Source organism: Melozone crissalis, unplaced genomic scaffold (genome assembly GCF_028551555.1).
Source record: "Melozone crissalis strain CALT ecotype California unplaced genomic scaffold, PUWL_Pcris_2 ptg000006l_1, whole genome shotgun sequence".
Lineage (NCBI taxonomy): Eukaryota > Metazoa > Chordata > Aves > Passeriformes > Passerellidae > Melozone > Melozone crissalis.
The window spans coordinates 24,030,077-24,044,615 of NW_026535784.1; the positions used below are offsets into that span (position 1 = coordinate 24,030,077).

The 14,539-nt window shown below is 33.8% G+C and overlaps 1 protein-coding gene across 5 annotated transcripts in view; it reads left to right on the top strand.

The window, feature by feature from the left end:
- The window catches only part of MICU3 (mitochondrial calcium uptake family member 3), a 51,795-nt gene that overhangs the window by 18,573 nt on the left and 18,683 nt on the right, over positions 1-14,539 (top strand). For 3 of the 5 annotated variants that reach the window (XM_054292123.1, XM_054292131.1, XM_054292142.1), the window contains exons 5-9: positions 2,506-2,553; positions 3,846-3,928; positions 8,732-8,803; positions 10,121-10,159; positions 12,505-12,600. In XM_054292123.1, the coding sequence (XP_054148098.1) occupies positions 2,506-2,553; positions 3,846-3,928; positions 8,732-8,803; positions 10,121-10,159; positions 12,505-12,600 (338 nt within the window). The remainder of the gene's footprint in view (positions 1-2,505; positions 2,554-3,845; positions 3,929-8,731; positions 8,804-10,120; positions 10,160-12,504; positions 12,601-14,539) is intronic. The other 2 variants (XM_054292150.1, XM_054292158.1) reach the window with 1 other exon arrangement.

The window sequence follows — 14,539 nt, forward strand, 5'->3', positions numbered from 1 at the left end:
ACAGTGAGGCAGAAATTGGCACATCTTTGCATTGTATTTCAGTGTACTTCTTTGCTCTAGGCTGCTTTCTATATAGTTGACTTTTGAAATATTAATTGCATAAATATATTAATTGCAGCATACAGCTGACTTTTGAAATATTAATTGCATAAAAATTCAACCTCAGAATCTGTTAGATCAGTACATTATCAGTTAAAAATGTATCTAGATGTAGCTTATTAAGTCTGTAATAAAATGTCTGCAACATGAGTAGTCTTGATTCAACAGTATCTTATTCCAGTTTTTGCCAGTGGAGTTCTGCAGAAGTTGATGGAATTGATAGGACTCAAACTGTCAAAATAAGATAGTAAAATTAGTATTAGACTTTAGTACTTGAATATCTTTTCAGCACGTTTTATGAAAAAGTGAGTTCTATTGCCCAGTTTTATAAAAGTATAAGAAAATATGATGGGTCTTATGACTGATAGTTTAAATTGGTTAAAGAAATGGTAATAATAGAATTCAGATCTCTGTGGTTATAATGTAGTCTCTAATGTAGTCTTTACTTTTTTGTTTCTTAACAATTTTTTTTAACATGCGCATACAAAGCAATTAGCCAAATACTATGCCCATTTATTTTGCCATGGATTTATGTAATTCAGCTGAGGCACTCTGATTTATGCCCACTGACCTTAAGTTTTTATTATGTTTTTCTCTTGAGTGCCTTCCTTCTCTTCTTTCTGATCCTAGTGTAAGTTTTTCTTTCCCTTCAATCATCATTTCAGAGCCTCTCTCCCATAACACTCAGAGCAGTCAACCAGAACTATCTGTCTGCAGCTACAATATGCCAGTACAAACAAAAGGAGAGAAGGCTTTCAGGGCTGTTTCTATTGCTTTCTTCATACCTGTGGATTACTTGACAATTGCACATTCTTCCTGTTTTACAGCAAGGAAGGTGCCATCAAAAAACAAAAAAAATATATTTACATTTATTGACTGGCTATTAAACAATGTTTTCCATCAGTGAATGAGAACCTTTGAGGTATCTGATTTCTTGATAGGTGCTTGTCCAAACAGATTCAAGCAGGCCTTTGAAAACTTAATTTCTGCAGGCTGCTGTATAAAATCAAGAAGATAAAGAGCATGTGTTTAAAGCATTTAAGAGCATGTGTTACTTAAATGCCTATATTTAATCATTACTAATCTTCAATAATGTGTAAATTGAGGAGAAGTGTAGGTGGTATTAAAAAATCATAGTAGTTTTCCTAACTATATCTACTAGCAGTAATAAAATACTGGTTCTGAAGACTTAAATTTGCTCTTGGATCAAAAGATGGGATGTGAAGTATAATGGAAGTAAAATTCACATGAATGATACATTGCTTTTAGTTTTAATTGTACAGGTTTTTCAGTGCAAAAAAATCAGATGACTGCTTACCTAGTTTGTCACGTTTTCAGTTAAGTCAGATTTTAAAATAAGATATTTAAACATCCAAAGATGTGGCTGTTTTTGGAAAAACTTTTGCACATGACTTGGACTGAAATCAAGGAGACAGCCAGCAACTTTTGAAAATCCTAGCTGATAGACATCTTTACTCTCAGGCATCTAAATACTTCTTTTTTCACTCTTTTGAAATAATCTGAGATTGTGGACTGACTTAACACTTCTGGTTTTGGAGGACAGACAAAACCAATTTGCTAGAAACCAGGAACAAGCTTCCCTAGTTCAGCCTCAAAGGTCATTGGAGCTAAGGGCACTTGGGAGAGCTGCAAGCTGTTGTTTTCTGTTCTTGTTGCACTAAGAGATGCTTCTCTTCATTGCTGCTGGACATTCTGCAAGGTTGTCTCTACCCCTTACTCCAGAGCTAGAAAGGCACGAGTATGACTTATGGTACAAGACATACTCTTTGGGTATTGACTTCAGCTCTAATTTCAATTTTGCTTTAATCATTTCTGAAGAGAAAAGGAAGGGCCATTCCACAGTGTGGTTCCCTTTTGTAATCTTGCAAAAAGAAAAAGCTATGAGATCAAGTTTTCAGTTAATACAGCACATGTATTAAAAAAGCACTTAATAAAGTCAAGGCCTGTATTCAAATGGTGTGATCAGGAGGAAGCATGTTGAGAATCTTCTCAAAGTAAATATTTTCATACTGTTAAAGAGTATTATCATGAATTACTGGTGGGGTTTTTGGAAAGAAAATTGAATAAATCATTTATATTAGCTTTTAAGAGTCTCTCCAGATTCTGTTTATTGAGCCGTGCTCCACTGAATGTCAATTTACTTGCCATGTTTAATGTACTCTTCCCCTAAAATACAAACCCAAACAAAAAGCCCCAAGCCATAGATGAATATTGTAGACCAATAATTTATTGACCAAAAATAGTTACATGCATGAATATGCATATGCACGTGTACAAAAATTCTCCTTATATATAGATTTAATGTTTTCAAGTTTAGGATGTGAAGACAAGGTAAAACTAACATGACATCTCTTTTTTTGTTTGTTTGTTTGTTTTTTTCTTCAGGTGTGATATCTTACACAGAATATTTATTCCTCTTATGTATTTTAACAAGTAAGTATTTTTGGAGATAAAAATTCCTTACAGTTTCAAAGCTCTGAATGTGTTGTTGTGTGTTAAATTACATTTCCCATCCCTGCATATAGAGAAACTACACTATGCATCTCTATGTCACTCTGAACCTCTTTTGCCTTCTGGAAGCTTTTGTTATGCATTATTTAAATGCATTATTATCCAGAATACCTTTTAGTGGCTGTTGATGAAGCTGTGCCGTAAGCTCCAGCTAAACCCCAGTTAAGAGCTTAAATTTATTTTCTTGTTTGAAATTCGTACAAAATTTGTAGCTAAATTTCCTGAATTAATACAGAGAGAACAGAAAGATACACATTGTTGCTGGTTTGTTTCATCAATTAGTGCATAATGGGCAAAATCAAAGAGTCAGTAGTAAAATATAAATTATTTATTTCAGAAACACTAACAAAATTGAAAAATTATTATTTTATCTCCCATAAAATTGAAGTAAAATAACCTAAACTAAGCTGGATACAGACTTTTTTAATATTTTAACAGGTGTTTTCTGGGAAGAAGCAAAGAATTTTACTTGTCTTTCACTTACATGTAATTAAATAATTTCTATTGGATTGATTAGTGGGGTTTTTTTGGAGATGAACTGGATTCCTGTTATGAATCAGAGCTGGAACTTGACCCTGCACCCTTAGTATCTTCCACTATGGCATCAATGATTCTTCCATCATTTCTTTGTTATCTGAATTAACTTCTGGCCATAATTCATTCATAGTACAAATCAGTGGGTATCCCCAAAATGTTGCCTAAAGGCTTTACTTACAGTTACCTTCAAAGTCGCCGTGTTTCAGAAATCAGTTCTATCCTGATCTCAAATTTCAATGGCTGTAAGCATGTAAACAAGAAAATGTTGAGTTTCTTCCAGCATAATATATACTTTGACCAAAAGTTGTGTCCTGTACCCTTTTTCAAAATCTTTTAAAGTGTCTTTTAGAACATTTTTTTCATAGAAAATTTATTTTCTACATATTTCTGTTTGTAATATAAAATGGACTCAATCCATAAACTAACACTCTTCTATATTATTCTTGAATATTTCATGTTCTATTTCTACTTTTGTGAGCATGCCTTCTGTTTGAGTAAAACAGGTTGTACTGTTTTGCAGATGTTATGATTTGCATTTAATATGTACACAAACATCCTGATTTAAATTAGTTGAGGTTCTGGCTTTTATGAAGGGACACCAAATAATTTCTTAGAGTATTATACTTGCTTTATTTCCAAGAAAATAAATAATTGAATGTTTGGCATTTTTTTGACAGAGCCACATGCAGGTTTTCGAATTGCTTTCAACATGTTCGATACTGATGGCAATGAAATGGTGGACAAAAAGGAATTCTTAGTGGTATGTATGTTTGCAGTTTTTGATGTAATCTTGAAACTAATGTGATGATGTCAGTAGTCATGAGAATATAATCTACTATTCTTCACTGAATGTAGTTGTTTATTTGTCTGATTTAGTATAAAGAGTTCTTATAATGTAAACTGAAAATAGAAACTCCTTCTTAGAGTGCATAGGAGTCTTGTATATAATTATTTTTGAAGCTTAATTCTAGTTTTTATTCTGGATCTTCTGATTGCTACTGTAAGTCACAGATAGGCTATTAAGGTAATAGAAATGTTTTAATGGTTAGCAGAGTAATTTAATTGCTCTAATGATCACCTCACTTTGCCATTCATTCTGCTGATAATCACAAGTGACCCAAAAATATTGACTGACCTAATGTGGCACCATCATCTGTTTTGGACAAGATCTGTAATGAAATAAAACATACTGTACATATATCTAATTTAGCCCCTAAATCCATATGCTGAAGCAATTTGCTAAGGTGGAGTTCAGTGAGTTCTTTTTACAGAAAATATTCCTGCAGGGGAAACTGACTTTGACCTGAATGATTTCCACGTGCTTTGGAACAGATGGCAGGATACCTAGAACTTGGCAGGAGTTTGGTTGCATCCAAGGTTTTGTTACGTTACTAATTTGAATGAAAGTATTTTTCACATTAGAGCTTTACTTTGTTTATGGCTTGGAAAAAGCAGTTCTGTAAATCCATCTTATTAATTATTTAAGCAGAGTTTATTTTTTTCAGGTTAGAAATGTAAACAGTTTTAAAAAGCCCAGACTTCAAAAGAAAAATTCACATGATGGTGAGATTTGAAAATGAAGAATAATTTGGTACTTGAGGGAAAATCTTTGAAAATCCTAAATCATCCACTAGATATTCATTTTTATAATGGTAAATCTTCAGTATTAAATTCAATAATAATTCAAATTAAAATTTCAATACTTCATATGTTTTCAGGTAGTAAGATACACCAAGTTCAGGACAATGATCTTGCAGTAACGAGGGCTATTTTAGATTTATGTTCATTTAATTTATTTTCTGATTTCAAAAGAAATGGGAGGAATAATTAATGCCATTCTAAATAAATGATCATTAAAAAAAAAGGAAATGCAGAAAATTGACCACTCAAAGTTAGGGCTTCTGAGTTTACGATAACTGTGTGGCTTTATGCTAAAAATGTGCACCATAAACCAGAGATCTCTAAATTGGTGGTGTCCATTGGCAGCAGCTGTCTGAGATTACACTGAAGCACTCAGTTATGGTGAATATATGTTTTGACATTTCTTTAGAAATTAAAATTTAAAATTTTATGGTATAGGCAAGCTTTCTGAAGACTAAACAAGGCCTTAATTTTCTACTGAACAAGTACAGATGATTAATGCAATACAACATTTATAAGAATTGAGTCAGATGTTGGAAAAATATATTTGTGTAAAAGACATACGTTTTATCTCCACGCATTTTTGTTTAGTTGAGCTTTTGAAGAAATACAGTGAGTACACATGAGAAAAAGCCCAGTGCCGTATTGAAAAAGATGGAACAAAATACCAAGGGTGAAACAGACACATGGAATGTATTTAAGTGTTTGGCCCCAATTTATTTGAAATAAAGAAACCCTAGTTTCCTGTGTGAGGTTTCTTAATTGATTCAAATAAACTATGCTAACCTTAAGAAAATAGAAATATGGAGAAAACTCTCCTTAACATGCTGAACTTAAATCCCAAATATATTTTGGAAGGAGACACCACTTGCAAATTGTGGCATACTCAACTTTTTTTGTACTCTGTTATTAAATGTACGCATCCTTGTAAGGGCTAATTCTTAATAAGCATCTTCTCCAGTTGGAGGAAAACCAGCAATCATTGGATTAATTACCAAAAGGAAAAAATAGAGGAAGAAGAAGAAAAAGCAAGCATCTTTCATGATTCAGTGTAACAGAATGTGGTGGCTAGACTGACAAATTTGTTCTGATATAAAAAAGAGCTTCCATTACAACAGCTAAATGGGAGGAAATTGAAGTAAGAGGCTTTGTCTTTCAGAAACTGATGCTAAAAGTGAAATAAAATAAGCATATAAAGTGGGAAACAAGGGCAATATTTAACTAATATTTCTTTCTAACTATGCCTTTATGGTCCTCTTCACATCCTGCTATGTATTTGTTCTCTGTCATGATCCCTGACTAGTTTCTCCTTATTTTTGTTAGCAGACTTGGTGGATAAAAGAAACAAAGTAGAATTTTTAAGCATTAGGTATACTGTCACCTACTCATTGTAGGGGATTATTGTATTTAACAAATTTGTATGGCTCAAACTTGAGTGCAACTCTGCTTCATTAGATATCGGTGATCCTTCAAAAATTAAATTTAAACCCTTAAGTCAGAATATGAGATCTGAAGTGAAAAAGAATAGATAGGTAGATAGAATTTTGTGTAATGACAGTATATATGAAAAAAGAGTTTGATTCAGTGATACTGCAGCTATTATAGAACTGGCCCCAGAACATACATTTGGCATCTTTACTCACCTTGCTTGAATATAATGTATCATATCCTGTGTGCCTGAAAGGAGACTGTTCAAAAGTTGGCATATGAACTACTCCAACATTTGCAAAATATTTATCCATCAATTACAAGCAGCTATTGCAAAATTGGTAATAAATGCAATTCAGGTTTATAAATAAAGAGACTTTGAAGAGCTTTGCTTAGGGATCACGTGTTATGTGATTCTTGAGGTGACAGTGTGTGTAGTGAAGAGTTGAAAAAGGCCTTATTTTTCTGATAACAGCTGTATTGTTTTTGTAAACTAATTTCATGGTGTTTGTGCTTTCCTCTTTGCTTATGTCATAGGGGTGAGGTCAGGGAACAGAAGGATTGTGTTGCCTTGTTACTGGAGATCTTGGTTTTGCTGCCTTCAGCAGTCAATCTCATTATCCTGTTTCAAACAATGTTCCTATGAAAGTACTCCTAGACCCTTTTTGCATTCACTTTTTTTCAGTCACTGGTATCCTATAGCACTCTTTCTGAACAAAAGATCCATTTCCAGAAGTTTAGCAAGGCTTTAATAATGCATGCAACAGAATCCTACTTCTTTTGCCTTCTGTGGCAGGGGAAATACATTCAAGGATGCCTTGCTTTTTACTGATCTTTTTTGGTTTTTCAATTACTGCCACTCTTCTCTCCTGCTCGATGGCTTGTCATTTCACTTTTCAAAAGGGATTTTCTTTCTGTTTCTCTCTGTTCATTTAACTTTTTTCTTTGCATTGTTCTGGGTTGCAAACTTTGTAGTACTCTATCCTATCAAGACTCTTTCCTTGTTGGCATAAGTTGTAGTAACTTGCACCTTGTAGGTTTGCAAAAAAAAATTGAAAAAATTTACCAAGGTCAGTAAATTTATCCCATATTCAAAAATAGATATTGTGATGCACAAAATGTTCTGGTCTGTATTTGCCTGGTAGGAGATTCCAGAACTCAGTAGTCAGTTTTGGAAATTCATAAAATGTTGTTTATGCATGTGTTTGCTAATTAGTCACTAAACATTGAATTCTTTCATTTCAATGTTGCCATACCCCTGCAGTAAATCTTGCTGATCCTTTTGCCTTCTCTGAAATAAAGATAGATATCCAGAAATTTAGTTTGGAAAATTTCCTTGCAAAATGTATCACACACACTTTTTGTTTCACATTCCAATCCCTGTGGAGCTCTGTGTACATGCCTTTACATTATCAGGTTTTACCAGACTTATGGTAGGTAAAATTGCTCCTTTGAAAGAACTGCCACAATTGTGTCTGTATGCCAAGGTGTTTGGTTCTGAAAATACCATATTGTAGGTTGGACAAGTTTCTCAGATCAGGGTTTATTCCTTTTCCAGCCCAGTTAGAGGATAAAAAATGCTACATGAGACAGTATAATATTTTCACATGAATTTTTTTTAAAAGCTGAAAGTCCAGTAGAGACCCAGATAGTATCACAGCTAATACTTTCTTCTATTGCTAAACACTGTGAGACCTTTTTCTAATGGTTTGGGAACATTAATTGGTATTACTATAAATAAAAATACCTAAATAAAACAGATACTTGCAGAGAAAGATAAGTACAATCCAGTTCTTACTCTGAAGACTTAACAAAAATAAATATGCTTAAGAATCTGTATGTTTGAAATCTTGTATTTGAGGTTTTCTTAGAAGTCATGTTTAAAGGTCTTCATGTTGAGATAGTTGTGAAAGGGGTATTTTACAAGACCTGAAGGTATTCTTTGAACAGACTTGAAAAGAAAGGGTACTTGATAAATTGCTCTTGAGTAGTAGTTTGTTGCTGCTGAAGGGGAATGTTTCACCCCCACCAGGTGTTTCTACCCCTCCCTTGTGCCAGCAGGAGTAAGAACTGATCAGGTTGGAAACTAATGTGAAAAAAAAGATTGATCCAGCTGACTACATAACCACAGAGACACTAATTAGAACCTGACACGAAAGGATGTGCCTGGAGGTGGTGAAAAGGGTGGAACTTCCCCTTTTTATATTGGCCAGATTGGCTAAATAGGACATTCTTGGTATTGTGCTCCCAAGTAGAATTGTTACCCTTACTTTGTGGAAAAAAATATTTCCTTTTTTCCTTTCTGTGTGGTGGTTTAAGTCACAGAAGGAACGTGAAGGCATGAGTATGAGCAATAAAGCATCATGAGACTCTGATATTTCAGTAAAGAACTGCATTTTAATACTGTTTGTAATGTTCCTTATGATGAAGGATATTGTTATGTATGTGAAAACAGGCTGAACACTAAATGTGAACAAAATGGTTTGGCTTTTAGCTCCAAGAAATCTTCAGGAAAAAAAATGAGAAGAGAGAAAAAAGAGGAGATGAAGAAAAACGTGCAATGCTGGTAAGTAAAATCCAAAAAGTTGCGTCTGGTAGTTTTTTTTGATGTAGTACAAAATTATATGTGTGTATATTTCACTGGTCACTAAATTCATATTGTTAGAAGAATAGGCATAACTTCACATGTAGAAAAAAAGCACTATTTAGCCTAAACTGTAGTTACTGGAAAAAAAGAGTAAGTGGTTTATAGGAAGAAAAAATTAGTGTTTAAATACTGTAGTAGATGTTATGACAGTAGAATTGATTCCATTTGGAGCTTGGAAATCTAGGGAAAAGTGAGTAGTAATGAGCCAGTGTTACTGTCTCTAACAGTGAGAGATCTCAGGGGGAAGACCAAGTTACACACTTGCTTTCAGAACTAACTGAAGCTGTCCATGTAGATCTTCTGATCCTGGTGCTTGTTATCCACACAGTAGTTTTAAAATAGATTATGAAATGTTACAACTGAACTTAGATTTTATATTCAAATTTAAATTCTTACTAAATAATTATTATGACCAATGCAAAATATATTAATCTGAATAATTTTTTGTGGAATATTGGATACTCACATAATGTCAAATTTGCATTTTGTGCAAACAAATAAAAAGGTAAGTCAGAAATAAATGAGTTTGTGGTGGTTTGTCTGAGGGATGGCAGCAACAACAGGTGCTTCTTTTACTGCTGGAAAGTAAATATCAGGGACAAATCTCTGCCAAGCCGAGAGCAGAAAAAAAAACCAAGCCTATGTTCATTTGCAATTTGCATGTTTATGGAAAAAATTCCTTATCATAAGAAATATTTTGACATATCAGCGCAGCTTCTCAGTGTCCATTATACTTTTGCCAACATCAATGCTCAGTCTCAGTTCTTTGTCCCTGAAACCACAGGAGGTATGATTTTCAAAAATTATTACTTTTTAAACCTTCCCTGAGAAAAAAAGGACTTTTTTCTTCCCACCCAGAGAGACCTATCCTGTTCAGCTTTTCAAAACTGTAGGTCTGTTGTTGAATCTCTCAGAGACAATTTATTTTGAACAAAGGAAACTTATACCTAAAGGAAGAGCTTTTGAAGAACGTAGAGATGGCAAAATGGCACATAGGCCCTGAGGGTAATCTCTAAAAACCTGTACTTCTCTTTTGAAAATTTGAAGAGTAAGACTGAAAATAAACCATTTTTTTCTTCACTGTCACATTGAAAACAAATAAACAAACAAAAATAATAATATGTATAAAGTAAAGGTTTGCTTGTCTTAACCTATTCTGTTGTCTTTTTTTCCCCCTTCTTTTGTCTTCACTCTGACGTGTGATACTTGGCTTGGCCCATTTTCGCTGTATGTCAGCGTCTTCAACTTTATGGATATCATACTCCTACTAACAGTGTATGTACTCTAATTATTTTCAATTGATGCAGTCTTCACCAGTGAGATGAAATATTATGCTTTAAGAAAGTCTATTGTATTTATCTTTTTCATTAGGTAAATTACTTCTGCTAATCAGTAAAAATTTAAGGACTCTTGACTTGCATAAAAGATTGCTGCATGTATGCTGAATATGCAAGCCTATCAGGAGGAAAGGTTGCTCTCTATTTATATGAAATGGAGGAAACAGTATTTTTAAGGGAAAGTACAAATACATTTCAATAAACTATAGACATATTTTTAATTAATGTGTGAAATTAAGTCATCCTGCATGAGTCATTTGATCCATCTCTTTCTTTCATTTTGTGTAGTGTGAATAATTAGTCAGTTGAATCCTTCACCTCTTTATTGCCCCCCAAAAAGAAACCTGAAGAGAGCTTTCCTATTTTTATGCTTCACCTACAGAACAAATACATAAGAACTTTCAGTGCTGAACTAGGAAGGGATTCCCTGTATTACTAAGGTGATAGTAAACTTCTTTACAATAATTTTTGAGGGCTGAAAAAGAGAAGCAGAAAGAGATCTTCTGATGTTTTTAATGTCTTCATCATGATCTGATTAATTTCTGGATCATGGCAGAAGTAAAACAGTTTTTAAAAAACAGACAAATTTTATGTTTAAATAGAAGAATTCATCTTGTTGGGGCATTATTGCGATACTCCAAGTGAGGGGATCGGATGCAGGAGAATTAGATGAATTGTGAAATTCCAATTTTAAAATTTGTTTTCTTATATAATTATTCATAGAAATGCACAGATTTATTTCTTGTGAAATTGGCACCTACGATTGGAGCAATATGCAGGAAGGAAGTCTGTTGAATTAAAATGCGCAGTTGACATGATAGGCATACTGCAATGATGTGAGAAAAATGAAGTAGAAGATGCAAGGCCTTATGATTCAACAGATTTCAGATCAGACTTTACTGTAGCAAACTTGCTGGACAGTGACTGCCATATTCCCATGCTTTCTCCTGTTTCAAACTGAAACCAAGCTAGTTAGGTATTCTACTTATGTAATTTTCAGATTCAGTAAAAAAATCATCTTCTGGACTGAGCCATGTCAAGCCCTTTATCAAGATAATGCCCAGGTGTGTGCCATATCTTTTGCCATCCTACTATCTGAATGGAGATCTCCATGCAAAGGAGACCCAGGTGTATAGGAATTCAGTAAATCCCTCATCTCCAAAAGATAGAACCCCAGATATTTTGAGGTTCTATTTCTTCTACTGAAACAAGAAGTGTAGCAGTCTTTTGTTTTCCTGGATGTCCTGAGGAGTTGAAGATACCCAGGTTCCAAGGAGATGCAACCCTGAAATGTCTGGGATAGTCCAGCTGCCTCATGCATGAGGCCCTTCTCCTCAGTTCATCTGACAAATCAGTTCTGTTTTTTTTAAAATGTGTTGAGGTCCATAGGCCATAAAAAGCATATGGTGATGTTTTAAATGAGTTAAATATTTTGGTATTTTCATTTGCATAGGTTAATTCAAGTCATGTTCTGGTGCATACTGCATTTGTGTCTGAGACTGCTTTGGCATGTACTGCATGAGTGCTTTCACTGGCCAAATGCCAACCAGAACATGATAACTGTGATGCGATGCATGTAATGGAAATGAAATGTGCACAGCCAGAAGTACTAATTCAATTGACTAAAGTAACTCCAGTAAGAGAACAAATTCAGTGAATACTTAAAATAGATAATTCTAGAATTGTATGCATAAAAGAATGTGGTGTTCATTCTCATGACAAAGTAAGTTTGATCATCAGACATGGATAGTGTTTTCCTGATAAGTATGTTACAGTTGAACTTACTAGGCTTGTTTTTTGCCTTTCTTTGTTGGTGCAATGATGTCATCATAAATATTAGATTAAATTATTTTATATAACTAATTATATGGTGATATTTTTATTTTACCAATGAAAAAAAATTTATAAGTATATGAACTAATATGTTCTGGAAAACCAGAATTGTTAGAAAAAAACACTGGCAAAATGCTGAGTTTAAATGGCCATTTTGATATGCACTTGTAGTAAATATTTTCACTATTGCTTTCTTGAATTTATTTTGTTTGAGAAGATGAAATCAGTGATACTTTTGGTGCATCCAAGAATATTAGGGAAATAGCTGTAATAGACCAATGTTCCTTTCATGTAACACAAAGTGTCATGTAACTGGTAAAAATGTCACTGTTGAGAAGCAAGAGAACCAAGCCCTGATTTTGAAGATCAGCTAGAAAATATTTTAAAGTTTATAAATGGTTGTTCCATTGTTTTTTGTTTTTCAAACAATTGTGCTTCTTGAAACTGCAGGTTCTTAAAACAGAAGGAGAGGACCTTGTCCCCAGGAGCTATTGGGATACTTTGAGACGTAGCACAAGCCAAGCGCTCTTTTCAGACCTTGCGGAGGTATAAAACAACCTCTCTGGTCTCTGCTCCATAAACAGACTGCTATTTTATTTCTTCTGTTCTGATTGCTTTCTTACATTATGCACCCTGTTTCTTCTTTTCCTTTTAATTACTTTCTTGTTTTAAACTTCAAAGTTCTCAGATCAAATGCGTTTAGTTCTCTACAATGTGATAATTGAAGGTTGTCTTTTCCAAGAAAAAGCAAAGTTACCTTTTGAAAGAGTTGGAAGATGAAGTCTTCTTCAGTCCTTCAGAAACATTTTCTAACACTAATAGTCTTGGCAATTCACAGTTGGAGAAATAATTCAGAAAACCTTTGTCATTTAGGCATGGTCCAGTAAAATGACAACTTTACTGAGAGTGGTAGCCCTTTCAGCTTTTAATCTTTATGTCTTTAGTGTGCTTTTAATGTATATTATCAGAACCAAACTTCACAAAAAGTATAATGCAAAGATTGTTTTAATTATTGGAGAAAACCAGGAATGTTTTAAGGTAACCAAAACATTGGTCCATCTTTTGTAATATTACACAATCATTATGGAGGTCTAGAAGTACCACTGATCTGTCAAATTAATTTCCATAATGCTTTAAATTCTAATAATTCTTACTTCATGATCTGCTTCTAGAGAATTGAGTAAGATGTTTCTTTGTATTTATCATTTCAGAAGATCAAAAGACTAGATCATTTATGCTTTTCTGTGCCCACACAGTAAGAGTAATGGCTCTGCTGGTAGTGGCATTAAGAACACAGAGCAATTCCCCGCTGACTCTGGTCTCAGAGTTCCATGTTTCCTAAGCAGGATCATAATGAGAAAAGAACAAGAAACCAAAACTGATCTCCAGAGTAAAACAGTATTTTTCCTTGGTTTGGAAGCAATGTGTGCTTCACACTGAAAGTAATTAGTGTTTTGTCCCTGTTGTTCCTCTGCAGAAGCTATTGAATAACCTGAGGACTTCAATAGGCCTATTTCTAATTTCAAGGCTTAATTTACTCATAGTCCCTTTATATCAGCCTGCTGTTCATTAATTTCCATAGAGATTTTTCTTCTTTAGTGTTAATCTTCATACTTGTGGTTGTGTTTATAAATGCAGTCATAGCACTCAAACTTATATTTATTTGAATTTTAATTATGGGCCAAACAAAATAAGGTATTTGATTTTTCTTTTAAGGTAGAAACTGCATTTCCTCTTCTGTATTTCTCTCCGCTTGTGTTCATTTGCCCTTCACCAAAACAAAATGTAGTGCTACAGAATTGAGTTTTACAACAATATTTATAGAAGTATCCATAGTAATAACATATACAGAGTAATCTTTAATAAAATAGTAGACCCAGCCTATCTTCCCTTGCTTCTACACTCATGAGCTTCTGAATTGTTAATCCAGTTGTTAATACTAATTTATTTTCCACCAAATTTTAAAATCCAGAATATCAGTGCTCTTGTCTAGTCAGATAAGGAGACATAGAGGGGAGAGAAGGCTTCTAAATTCACTGATTATTCAAGAAGCTTGGGGCATTGCATTTCCTGAATGAAATGTAATTTTAATGTACAGTTAGCTGGCATGAATTCAGTCCCAAGTATAGATAGACTTAAGTCTGGAAATCTCTACACACATTTAATTTGAAGAGAGAGGGATTTTTATTATCCGATGCCTCAGACTAATATCTGTAACTATACTGTAATTGAAGCTTAGTAGCAGCTATACTTAATAGGGATGTAAATTCTCAGTAAAGTGTATAAAAAGCCTGTGTGCTCACTTGTAAATCATTTTATGAAGAAAAATCATGTTCAGCATTTTCTCCACTGACAATTTCCCACTTCTCACTGTCATTATCTTTATCTTGCTTGGTTTGGGCCAGCTGGCTTTCATCCGTATTTTTATCTCTCCCAGGTATTCTTGCATCTGAATAATATTATAGCTATTTGTAGTGAGAAAGTG